This window comes from Amblyomma americanum, chromosome 1 (genome assembly GCF_052857255.1).
Source record: "Amblyomma americanum isolate KBUSLIRL-KWMA chromosome 1, ASM5285725v1, whole genome shotgun sequence".
NCBI classification, from domain to species: domain Eukaryota; kingdom Metazoa; phylum Arthropoda; class Arachnida; order Ixodida; family Ixodidae; genus Amblyomma; species Amblyomma americanum.
The window spans coordinates 48,416,105-48,429,501 of NC_135497.1; the positions used below are offsets into that span (position 1 = coordinate 48,416,105).

General features: G+C 48.4%; 1 protein-coding gene across 1 annotated transcript in view; it reads right to left on the bottom strand.

The window, feature by feature from the left end:
• LOC144134264 (uncharacterized) overlaps nt 1-13,397 on the bottom strand; it is a 75,188-nt gene that overhangs the window by 31,886 nt on the left and 29,905 nt on the right. Inside the window, exons 4-5 of the mRNA XM_077667236.1 lie at nt 13,297-13,387; nt 487-585 (exon numbers count right to left, since the gene is read on the bottom strand). Of these exons, the coding sequence (XP_077523362.1) occupies nt 487-585; nt 13,297-13,340 (143 nt within the window). The 5' untranslated portion in view covers nt 13,341-13,387. The remainder of the gene's footprint in view (nt 1-486; nt 586-13,296; nt 13,388-13,397) is intronic.

The following is a 13,397-nucleotide window of genomic DNA, read 5'->3' on the forward strand; positions in this document are numbered from 1 at the left end:
TTACATCACACCGTCCTGACAGCTGAGACCGTGCCTGTCACATTGTGCACCAGACGTAAGCTGCTCAAGCGTATAACATGGGTCCACAAAGCAGCAATCGTGAGTAGCTAGTCATCTGGCAGTATGAGTAACACGGCCTTGTTGAATTAAATCCAGGTGGATGAAGCTGCAGGTAAGCACTCACGTCCCGTGCTCTGTGGCCTGTTTGTTTATTTTATTATTTTTTTCAACTGGGGCAAGGAGTAGGGGGAGGGCGTTCGCCACTGATATCCGCGTGATAAAAACGAAAAACAAAACAAAATGAAAAGACACATCAGGTGGCATTCAGAGTCGAGAGGGCAAGTGGGGAACCAATTCCTCTTCTGCAACTAATGAAAGCATGCTCTAAACATCCGCGAGTGCTGCGAAGTTGGCGGATAAGGAACATAACTCAGCGGGTTTCATGCAGGCGGCGTGGCGCCAAAGGCAGTGGCAGTCCTTGCTTACCTCGCTGCTCCGGCCCTTCTTCCTTGGCGAGCACGATTTCCTCGCGAGCCATCAGGGTTGCTGCTGCTGGACGCCTCCTCCTCGGATTCTCCGTTGCCCCTGTCACATGGTCAGTAACTCTGTGATCGTTGCTGTATGACATCGACAGGCGCAATGAATGGGTGCATAACGTACAACGACTTGTGTCTAACGAGATTTCTTAGCTTTGCATTTATGATCACGAACACTGCGTAAAAGCAGCCTCCGAAAACATATCGGTATTTTGCAGCAGCTTTTTTAGCGATTCATAACTACATTGTACCTGTCACTAACACAATGCCCACAGTCTGTGGCCTTAGTTTAAAACAGTAAAAGTAGTGTGAAGCATTGTCGGGGGGATCTGATATCGAATGACGGATTGACGATTCGCAGTGATCCACAAGGATAAATAAGGAATATATTGTGAAAAAATACGGCCCAGGACATTCCTAATTAAAAGTCAAAAGGACCACTCTTTGAGTATTGCGCGATATTCAAATGATTCAAGTCTACACAAGCTGTAGGTAAGGCATGTCGAGCGTTTTTGCCCTAGCAATTAAATATAGAGACGTAAACGAGAATTAAAGTTCAGGCTATTTTTCACAGCACCGGAGGAGTGCCGGGATGATCGATGTGACTTCACGGACGGTAAAATTTCAAATTCCCACTGCCGTAAACCACACCCTTCTGTGCGTCATTTCATGGGTGCTGCCAAGCAACGCCTGGCAGGCTTCGTCTTCGTTGCCGCTGGTTTTCCTCCTTGAACGCAAGCGTTTATATTGCTGGAAATGTGCCTGGATCGTTCATGACGTCATCATACACACTCCACTTGGCGCTTTGCTCTGCGTAGAAGCTTGAAGGCTTCCGCGATTTCAATCGGCGATTACGTCACCATTTCAAATGCTAGCCCTAAAAGACCGCATATTTCACTTGCATGTAAAGTATGCGAAGTAAAGTAAAGCATCTTAAAGGCTCTTAAACTCGTCTAATTCTAGAACCTCTGCAATTGCGCTTCGGGATTTTCTCGGACATTTTGAATTTGCAGTAACATCACAGTCCTCTGAGTATCCACTCTTCACAATATCAAACCGGTTTTCATAAAAATGATCGAATATAGCTTGGAGCTGCGAAAACCGAAAACCTAGACTCAGTCCGCGGTAAGGTACGGATCGTGTGATGCAGCGATGGCATCACAAGTTTCACTAGAGTAACACTCTGTACACGCGTTGAATGACTGAAGTAGTGAATGCAAACGATGAGTCCTTCCATAAAATTCCTGAGACGACCTAGTACAAGCCTAAAAATTTTGTTAGTCAAGAGAGAAGTGATCATTAAAGTGCAGAGAATATTTTTGGCATCGAAAATGCTGTGTTTCCCGTAAATACCATCAGATCTCAGGCCACGGGAAAGGCAAGCTTTGACATACATTCGCGCCGGAATAAAACGACGCATGTCTGAAAAACTTGGTAGTAGTTATGAAGAACGAGAGGAAAACCTACGACAAATATTTCATAAACTATGATAACCTTGAAAACCTTCCAGAGCTGCAGAGCAAGAGAGGAACGCTAGCATTGCCCGAAGAAACAACTTCACTGACATGTAACGAGGTTTCCAAGCGTGTCCAGAGAAAGTCTTGATTTCTGCTGTGTCGCTGTCTGTGCCGCAGTCTTGCCCGCTTCTGTTCTTCGAGCTAGGCAGCATACAACGTCTCTCTATCTGTTTTCTAGGCTTGGACAGCCTATGTCAACAGCCGCTTGGTTAAAAATTAAGCAGCGTGCTCTGATTCCATTGACGCTTTTTATGCTTTATGTGCCGCCACGTTTTGCCGCTCCTCCTTCATGTAATGGGCAGTGCGCTAAGCGTTCTTCGCTGCTTTTGGAATCTGACGTACCTTATAGGACTCGCCCGCTCCTCATCAGCCTTCGTGATGAGTTTGGCTGCTTTCGCCCCCTTCCGTTTTCGTGTGCGGCTGCATAAAGCTCACATTTTCGAAGCAGTCGGATGTTTCTGTCGGTTCAGACAACTGGCTCCACTGCCACGGCAGCGCTAAATCCAAGCCTTTGAGCGGACAACATATTAGGAAGAGGCCATTTACAAGATATGCTTCAGAGGCTACCATCTAGGACCCACCTCCTGAGAGGCTGTGGCGTTGACCTTGCGGTCTATGGCATCGGGAAACGAAAGTTCTTCCTTGCCTCTGCTTCGAATCCCGCTTGAACTGAAGTTGTCTTCCTGCTCTCTACCATTCTGGCCAAAAAGTCCGGAATTTTTTGCAGCCAAGATCGGCTCTATGCAAGCACTGCTCACGGCTGATAACCGCCGCAATTTGCGGGGATAGGAGCTAAAATAATCTCGTGCTTAAGACTCTCCGCTTGAAGTCGACATAATCGTATTCAAAACATCCACGAACAAACGTTTACAGCAAGAGCTGTATTTGCGACTTCCCCCGGTGCCGACGCGTCCGTTCGCTCACACCGATCACGTGACCATCCTCCGCACCTGCCTTAGGCTACCTACGTCGTTTTCATGTGGGGTGGGCTCTCACTCGTCATCACGCGACTACCATCTGCACGCATCGAGATCCTCACGCTTCCGCAAACTATGTCGTCATCTGGTTGCACGCGCGCTCGTAAGAAGCCGCCAAAATCTTTGAAGTGGCTCTCGGACGCTGCACGTATCCGGGAGCCGAGGGCCAGCACACGGGCGGCGAGTTCAGCACTGGGAAAACGCGGTAGATGCTGCCTGAAAACATCATCAAGTCTGCGCCTACTTTGCGACGCGGGTAGCATGGCCAGACCGGGGATGGGACGAGGATGATCGGAGACAGGGTAACGAGGACTGCAACGAAAACTTTATACAGATATTTACACTATGTACACGTGCAGCAACTGAGAGTGCTTCTCAGTGAAAGAGTCTCGATGTGAGGAAGCTACTTGATGTGAGGGACACCTCTCCAGGAGCGCAAGCTCCTCGGCCGTACTGTGCGCAGAGTTTTATAAGGTTTTTCTTTCCTGAATTCTCTAGATGGAGGCCGGGTTTGCTGAGGAAAGCGTGCCCAAGTTCACTGTGGCAGATCATGCACTCTCTCCCCAGGGGACACGCCCCTGTCACGTGTTGAGCTTGAGAGGAGGGTGCCCTCCACGTCGGGCAGACCCAGGAATTTCCAGGAGTGGCCTTACCATGGTTTGCAGGTGGTCGCAGGTGTTTCTTATGAGTGCATGGGCCCGGCTGTCAGCTTCCCTTTGGGAGACGAATGCCGATGTCAAAACATTATGATTGGACCCTGCTGATCCCTGGTTCTTCTCGACACGGTCAATTATGCTGACAGAGCTGCGTCAGCGGCTTTCAAGAAAGGCCAGCTGGCGCCGTTGTCGAGGATGAGACAGGCATTGACCCCGTAGCGCTTCCTGGTACTCATTGGCAGCCGGTGGGGGACCCCGCTGCAGGTGCGATCGAGGGAACCCTTTCCTTTTTTCCCCCGACAAAGACATCCGGTATGCGGCCGTCGCGAGGTTGTCCGCTTTGTTTACGATTCTCAGTTGTCTCTTGCTCCGGCCCTCGTGGCCAGAAGCACGATCATAACACCACACATTCCAAAGAAAAAAAAAACCTTTGCGCCATGCTGTGTAGCTCGAGGGACGAGCGTTCTCGCACTGCCGAAGCCACGGATAGTGTGCGCCTGCGTAGGCGTCAATCCGGAAAGGCGCGGCAGCAGTCTTCAAGCGCAAAAAATCTGAGGAAACATCACTTCTAGCTTGTGCGGCTGCCCCATGGAAAATTACTGTGGGAATGCTAAGTTCTGAAGTCCACTCTAGGACAAAGGCGTCTCAATTCCACCTCCAACACGCGTTTGGCTCGTGATAGCCTTAGTTCTTTATGCACCATGAAACAAAACACAGCAAAAACGTCACCTCCAACTACACCTGTCTTGGGTCAGGTGCGGTCACCTTACCCTAGCAAGTTTTCTTAGCTCATCATTTCACCTTTCTTAAGCGTCATTCGACATCAAAAATAATCTTCAAAGAATAAAATCATTCATGTCAATCCTTCTCATTAAATTGGTGTAGAAATCTTGATTCAGAAGTCTTTTGTAAAACGCTGTTCAATTTATTTTACAAAATTTCACTTTGGCAGGGTAGAAGGAGATCATGCAATGGAGGCAGTAGTAGTAGTCCTGGTTGTGAGGCCCGTGGGGCTAGTAGTCGGGATTGCAGAAGTTAATTGGGGCTCACCGTTCTACAAAAGATATAACGATGCGTAAACGGCACTGCCATGACAAGAGGAGTTGTATGCGGAAGCCACGTATGCGAAAGTCACCTATGAATGTCACGGTGACATGCAAGTCACGGTAGTCCAGAGAAATGGTTCATTGCGGGAATATCGATGAGAGTGGGGTTGAAGCGCTCTGTGAAGCCGTTCGTTTCGGGGTGATAGGCAGCGGTAGCTTATGTTTTGTCGAGCAGGAACGGAGAATGTCGTCGACAACTTTGGGTAGAAAACAGCAGCCGTGTTCGGTAAGAAGTCCGCGGGGGGCACCATGACGGCGGATGAGGTCGTACAGGAGGAAGCTGGCAAAACCAATAGCAGTACTGATGGTTAGTGCCCGCGTGATTGTGTAGCCGCTAGCATAGCCCGTAATAATTACAACCCATTTGTTGCCGAAGAGAGGCTCAGAAAATGGGCCCAAAAGGTCTATGCCGATACGATAGAAAGTTTCGAGGAGCATGTCAATAGGTTTGAGCATGCCCGCTGAGAGAACGACAAGGCGTTCCCGGCGCTGGCACTGGTCCCAGCTACCAACAAATGGGCATACAGAAAGGTAAAGGAGAGGCCAAAAGAAGCGACGACGCTCACGGGCGAAAGTACGCGTTGCAACCAGATGACCAGCAGTGCGAAGATTATGGAGCTCTTTGAGGACATCAGTGCGAAGGTTCTTGGGCACAACGAGAAGGAGGTCGGAGCTGTCGGGCTAAGGCTTCTGTGGCATCAAGTGTCATTATTCAGCACAAACCGAAGAGCAAAATTAGAAGAGAAGGAGGAAGAGGAGGAGGAGGCGGTCGCAAATAGAGAACATCTCGGAATACTGTCGCTGCTCTTCGCCGAAGCGAACAACAGCACAGAACAGACCAGCGCCGCAGTCACTGCCAGAACGGTGAAAAAGTTTAACGAGGTATTGAGAGAGTCAGTCGGCATCTATGTGTCGCTGTGACCGTAACCTTCTCGGCGTAAAGCCTAACGACCTAGCCGGCCTGTAGGATCCTTCAGGGCAGATGGCCAGAAGAGCGCATGATGGTACGTAACAACCGTTAAACGGTGGCTGTACAAATACGGGCGAAATTTCCGAAAGGCTCAGTTGGTTTTCCCCTTGGGTCTTATAAAGACAAACACGTTGATGATGATGGCCGTAAAATGCTTGACGCCTTGCAGAATAGATACTGCTCAATCACGAAGCACGAGGCCTCTTCCGGAATGTTTAACTCTTTATTAACATCAATAACAGCAGAAAGAAAGATACAAGCAAGGAAAAACTTATAATACATTTGACTGACTTGTAGTGTGAGCAGACGAAACCACCCCTCGGTCCCACCAAAAAAGCTTGCTTTAAAGGGGCTCTAGAACACCTTCCTAGGAGAGCACATCGACTAGTTTAAAAGAAAGACAGCAGCGGGCTGCACCCCAAGCATGGCACCGAAGGCCACATCTCCCGGAGAGACAGGGAGGGACTGAACATAACGGCCGAACGAAAGGTCCCCTCTTCGGCTGGCGGCGGCCGCCCGAGCGAAACCGGGAAAAGCGTCGCCGCGAGCACTCTCGAAGGCATGACGTGCACGCAGCCGCTGTGACTTAGAGACGGATTACATCGCCCGCTTGAATACCCCTTTTACTGGTCGCTATCTACCCACGTCCAGGGGTCGAAGCCGAGGTTGACCCTTCCCGTGTTTGGGGAAACCTCCGCTCGCCGGCTCGCCTGTCCCGTCCCCCAGAGACACCAAGGCGGCAAGCAAGCATTAAACGAAAAGGAATCCCCTGGCCCACACTATAAGCACTCTCGTTGTGTGATTGAGCAATTGCCATCTGATGTAGAGAGGAGGCGGGTGGCGTAGACGATGGCATGGCCAGATCCAGACTGCCGCTGAGAAACCACAGCGCCGATTCCGTGGCCGCTAGCGTGAGTGCAGACTTCAGAGGGGCGGCCACACACAACTGGGGCAAGTTTGTCAAGGTGGTGAGCTTCGAGATCAGCGCGACAAGGGCGCTTGCTTGGACCGGTCCTCTGGAGAAAATCATTTTCTTTTTGAGCAGATCACCGAGGAGCGGGTGATGTCGGCAAAACCTGGCACGAATCGACGGAAGTATGAGCAGAACCCCAGGGCGCTCCGCACGGCTTTGAAGGAATGCGGCACCGGGAAGTCTTTCTCGGTTCGGATCGGACTGCATAAGGGTGAAAACCCGTAGCGTCGACGACGTGGCCCAAGACTGTGATCGGGCGACGCGCAAAATGACCTTTATAGAAGCTTAACTGCAGGCCTGCATTACGGAAAAATGAAAGAATCTTGGAATGGTCATCGAGGGGAGAGGAAAAGCTGGGAGAGAATACAATGAAATCGTCAAGATAGCAGAAGCACATGGACCACTTGCATCTGTGCAGCAGGGCGTCCATCATAGCCTCCGCACAGTGGCCAGAAAGCGCTGCGGAGCAGCACCGCTTTCAGTGCCGCCGTGGCAGGTATGATGATGCTGGGTAGGCGAAAGTGCTCCACGCACTACCTGCTCCACCCAAGTCCTCGCTTCGTTTTGTTAACGACCGCCGTCCGTACTCTTGTGTTGCATCACGCGCTGTGCTTTACAGTGCGACGAATACCCTTTTTCTGGTTTCATGCCCACTAAAGGCTATAGCAAAATGTTCTTCACGCCGCTCAGAAGGGCTCAGTTCAGTTGCGTTTTATTTTGTTGCGGAAATTCACTCTTTGGTATCAGTGGAACGTACGACTCCAATGAGTGGTGCATACCATGGTTGCTATGGGATGATTATGCTGTATGAAGCAAGTCAGATACCATTGATGTCTTGAAGGCTTTTTGGCTGCATAGACTCGGCTAACTATTGCAACTGACATGCGTTTCAGTTGCGCTTTTTTGTATACGTTCGCGAGGTGCTTAGGGTAGATGCTTGTTGACTAATTTGGCACAAATTCGCAGCCATCGTTCTGAATACAAAATGAGGCAAAATAAACCTACTACAGATAATTTGCACTAGAGCGAGTGATCCGCATGGCGCGCAACACAGGCGAACACAAAAGTTTATTGGACATGGAGATCTTAAAAAAAGCGTGATCGTTTGGCACTCGATCTAAGCATGCAGCTCAAGTGCAGACTTCATGCAGCCACATACTGGAGAGTGTTCTTTGCACTTTCCTGCGCGACCTGCACAGTGCACCCCTCAAGGCCTGGCCGCGCCTCCAGCAGGGGAGAAAATCCAGCTATTTCGCGATTTCGACGTTCAGAAAACTTCTGCTGGCATCAGTACGTGCTATTGGCAGCAAAGCTTACTGGGTGCCAGTTCTTGGATAAAAAACAAGTTGCAGCGCTGCCTCTCAACCCAGTCGCTTGGTAATAATACCAATAGAAGTACACATCCCGTCATACATTCGTGCGTTTTTGGAGATATGCTTGCGTGACAATGCTGAAATCATCCCCCATTCCTCGAATTCCGATAACTCCCGATTCAGACAGTACGTACGGGTGCCCACAAAAGTTTTCCGAATGCCAAAATTGCGAAAAAGTTGAATTTTTTTGCTACATAGAGGCGCAACCAGACATTCAGAAGTGTATTGTTCACGTCGCGTGAAAAAGTACGGAGCAAATCCATCAATTCATCATTGCATGCTCATACTGGTCAGAAATTAAGCCTTCTTGTAAATTTTTTGTTCCGAAAACTTTTGTGGACACCTGTACGTGTTTCAGATAACCACAAATGTCAAAGAAACTAAAGCGCGGCGAGATGCCGCACAAACGAGAAAAGTGCAGTTAGACGCTCGCAAATAGAAAGCAGCTCTAGCGCTATCAAAATTCTAAATGCACGTCGCAGGAAATGTAACGTGTACGTAATTTGAGTATGTAGCTTTAAATGCATGGCACTACGGCTGATGTTGAACGCGACATAGGTTGTCGACTTGCTGCCCGGACTGCTACAATCCACTTCTCGGTCGTGCAGCCTACACGAACGCTTGGACATTTTGATGCCAAGCTTCCTGTCCAGCTGTGATAATTCTGAATGAAGCATAACCGGCAGTTGTGTAATTTCCTTCCTGAAATTTCTCAGATCATTTTGTCTAGTACTCGCCATCGTAGCATTGCCGTGAAAGCATCTGAAGGCATTATGCAGCACTTGGCGCTTCCCCTCTGGATTCGTGAAAGTTGCAATGGTGGCGCAGGGTTTGTGACGAAACTTGCCGGCGCGTTGATTTGGTCAAAAGGCGTAACTATCAGCTGACACGACCCATCAGGTGCCACAAACGATGTCTTCTCAAGGGTTTGGTTATCAATTGCTATCTGCCAACAGCTGGAGCGAAGATCTATGGAGGAGAAGGACTTCGCACCGTAGAGGCAATCGAAGGCGTCGTCGATTCGCTGGTGGGGGTACACACCCTTTTAAAGCGAGAGCTTTACTACGCCAGCCAGCAAGCCATTTCGGCATGTCGTATGCCGTACATCGGCTGTGGCTTTGCCTAGCAACGCCGCAGCCGCACTCCAACAGATGGCGCCGGCGTCGACGCCGCTGCCGTCGTCGCTCGCTCCACCAGATGTGCTCCGCTGGGGTAGAGAGAGAGGAGGTGTCGCCTCGCGGGGGTATATATATATATATATATATATATATATATATATATATACATATATATATATATATATATATATATATATATATATATATATATATATATATATATATATATATATATATATATATATATATATATATATATATATATATATATTAGCAGACAAGTTAAGGGAAATGAGGGACTCGTTTGACAAATGCATGAAGGAAGCCAACAGTCACCGAAACCAAGGTGCAATGGGGAATGTTTTCTGTTTTTTTTTTAAATTTATAGTGCGGATTAGTGGGAGAAAAATACTTCAATTAAGCTTTGATTTTTAAATGAAACTACTCATAAAGCAGCAGAAAAAACAACCATGCCGCCGGCGGGATCCGAACCCACGACCTCCGAATATCGCGTCCGGTGCTCTTACCAACTGAGCTACGGCGACGGCTGTCCAATCTGCTGCTCTCGTGGGTATTTATGTTTATTGTGTGTAAGCGAACCTTTGAGAGTGTTTCCCAGCGCCACTCTCATCCATAGCGGCGGACGTAGCACGTCCTGAAATACCGCGAGTGTGACGTGGAACGTCATCTAACGGCGAGGGCGGGCACTGTGCGAGAGCCCTCTTATGCTACCTATGGCATCAAGACTGCCAGAACCGAGACCCTCGTTAAGCTATTAGCAGACAAGTTAAGGGAAAAAAAACAGAAAACATTCCCCATTGCACCTTGGTTTCGGTGACTGTTGGCTTCCTTCATGTATATATATATGCGCGCTTCTCCTGAGTGTACGGTAGTCGTTATGGAGAGCGCGAAAGAGACTCAACAACAATAGAACGAAGCGAGGAAGAGGCAACGCCCTAAAGAGACTCCAGAAGAACGCGCCGCACGAGTCGAGAAGCGTCGTAATGAAGATTCGTCTAGAAGTCGTGCCCCTTCCCAGAGTGACTCTTCAACTGCGGAAGAGACCGGTTTGAATTCTCGAGAGCGTCGGAATGAGACGCTGCGTAGACGACGTGCCGAGAAAACGAATATTTCGCAATTCAACTAGGATTAACCAGAGCTAAGCCAACGCCAATTTTTCGGTGATATTATTCAGGTGGCAATAATAAACACAAAAACTCCATGAGTCATTAATTCTTTTTCTTCACAAGGACGACTGGCGGGGCATGGAGACTGTGGGAGGGTTCGATAATGTTCTTAGCAAGCATTTTTGTAACCTCGGCGTTTATGACCTGTCGCTCTGCGTGCGAGACTCGGTAAGGTCGACGACGGATAGGAGACGCATTCGCGGTGTCCATGCAGTGCTTCACAGAGAGGGCGAGCTTGGCCCCGCGGGATGTTAATGAGATCAAAAATATCTGAAGAGATTCTAAAATGTACCGAAGTTGGCCAATTTTGGCAGGACGGAGATCGGAGGCCATCACGGTCGTAAAGGCGTCCGTCGAAGGATAGGGTGCCTGATGATAGGCTGCGTGATCGCGAACAAGGGCGGTGTCTGACGCAGCGACTTGGCACAGAGCGAAGGAAGCCTATCGTGGCAACGAAAATTCCGGACGCGAAACTTGAGGAGAGAAGCCGGAGTTTAAAAAAAGCAGAGAGTGCGTTTGCCTTGACGGTGGCAATGGTATATATAGGTAGCATGGTACTGGTGAGCATTAAGGCAGGGTGCCACCTGTTATAGGTACTAACGCGTTCATAGAGGCTGAGCCAGTCTTCCTCAGCGGCGCCACCAGTGCTCGCTGAGAGTAGCTGCGTCCATCCTTAGGCCAGCCACTTTTGGTTTTATCGCTGGGATAGGCGCAATGTCGCTGAGCATCTTTACAATGTAAGCACTGATTTGTCTCCTACTAACGGCAAACTACAAATTTCTGAGCAATAAAGCGCCTACCAGCGACAGATAAAAAGCTGCTTATGAATTATTCGAAGAAAATGGGTGATAAGTATAATATCTGACTTGTTCCTCTCCCCAAACAAGGTGAAATAGTAACAGCCAGTTTTCACTCAAAATTTTGCAAGATTTGTTCCAATTTTACCGGCTAACGTCAGATAAAATTTCATTAAAAAAACTGGAAAATGTGTTCGCAATGAAAATAAAGTTGTTCATTAAAAACTAATGACGGTACTTTATTCATACTGATAATATTATTAAACAGTCAACTCCTAAAGTTCTGTATGCAGACGTAGAGTTTTAATTAGGTAGTTACACGACGGAACGGAACAAAAGTCTTAAAGAGCGTAAATATTTTTCGCGCCCTGAAGACACCGCGCGAAACGGTTTGAGCACATCTTTTCAACATACCACGAATGGCAGCGCGCCAGTGAGAGTACACATGGCGCGCCAAATTCGGGCTGCCGGATTCGCAACCAATGCGCCCCAGTGGTTGAAGTCCTACTGCACCGTATGAGGTCACACAAGGTCGACCCTCCATTAAAGGGACGCTAAGGTCACCTCCGTCAATTTTTTTTCTTGTCTAGCAAAAAATCCGATAATTCGTGGCTTTGCCGGGCAGCGAAAGATGCATGTATTGCGAAAAGGCTTGGATTTGAAGTTGAAAAGATTTGCCCGCTGCTCTGATTCAAACCCGAAAAATGACGTAAACTGACGTAAACATGGAGTCCATAACTTCTGGCGGCGAGCAGTGCGACCTAGCAGAGGCTGAAACGAAAATTACCGCCGGCCGGACGTTGAAAGCACGTATCAGCCGTCGCTGCTGTCGCTTCGTGCACGTTTGAGCCAGCGCTGCAAAAGTTCCCGTCTCGATCCTCTGACAAAGGATCGAGGATTTTTTTGAGGGCCAAGGTGGCCGGATTAGCTGGATAACAAATATGTCCTAGCGCCGATGACTCCCCAATGTAGGCAGCAAGAAAAGCTACCGGTGTGACAGCTGTCATCGCCTAGCTACCGTCATGACCTACGAGTTCAGACTGGTACGTACGGAATTATATAAATTCTGTAATAATAGTCCCCTTATAACTTCTTATGCCGCCCAGCGTCTTGGTACGTTGACGGTGCGTTTGCTAAATTGGAGGCTTGTGCAACGTTACCCAGCCACAGGTGTTTTCTTCGTTGTAGGTGCATACCATGACAAGAACTTCTTCTGAGGAGCACTGGGCACTTGCAGCTCCGCACTTAAAAACTGCGGCACGTCAACAATGAAACAAGGCGGGCACGCAAAGCGCACAGCCACGAAGCACCAAAACATACCGAAACCCAGCTGGCAGCTGGTGGCGGCGAAAAGTATAGGTTTCTTTCGGCTTCCAACATTCAGGTTGCCTTTTTTCCGTACTCCTAGTTCGATATAAGTGCACTAGCTGTTTCAGCACAAAACTTACTTGATTACTGAAACGTGTAACCAGAGTCCTGGTAACCCTCATGCACGTTTGTCAGCCTCAGATATGCGTGCTGTTTTTCGGGTATTTCCTCTTCTAGTTTGTACGCGCTTTATTGGGCTCTGGCTACAATGCCTGTTTTTTGGTTTTTGCTCTGTTTATACCTCATAAGAGCTTTGTTTTCAGTAAAGGCGGTCTTTTGTGGTTTGGAGATGGTATTCTGTCGATACAAGACAACGTCAATTCCTCCTCAGTTTCATTTTAAAGGCTTTCCCGCCACAGCGTGACAGGAAAGTTCCTAAATAACCTATATTTTAAGAAAAATTGGCATTTGCAGTTTTTTTTTTCAGATCGCCTATATATTTCCAATTGAATCCTATTCCGTAAATCCAGCTGTTTTAATGTTGCTAATTATCGTCAACTGGTGATTTCCGAAAATGCGGCGTGCGATAGACCTGCGTTCGTCTGAAGTGACTGCCGGCAACGTTGTTTTATGGAAATTCCTATCCCTTGCACCAGCTATTTTACTTGTTTAATACATTGGTACACGTTAGTTCAGATTCACTGAATATCATGCGCAGGAAGAGGGGAGATAAGGCAAAGGTAAATGTGCATCTTGAGGCCGAAGGAAGTGCGCTTACTTTTCGGCTGTTGGCTGCCCGGTTGGTATAAAAGCTGTTGACATCGGCAGCGCCGCGAAACACTTTGCAATAACTTGACGGACGCTGAAATCTGGTACATT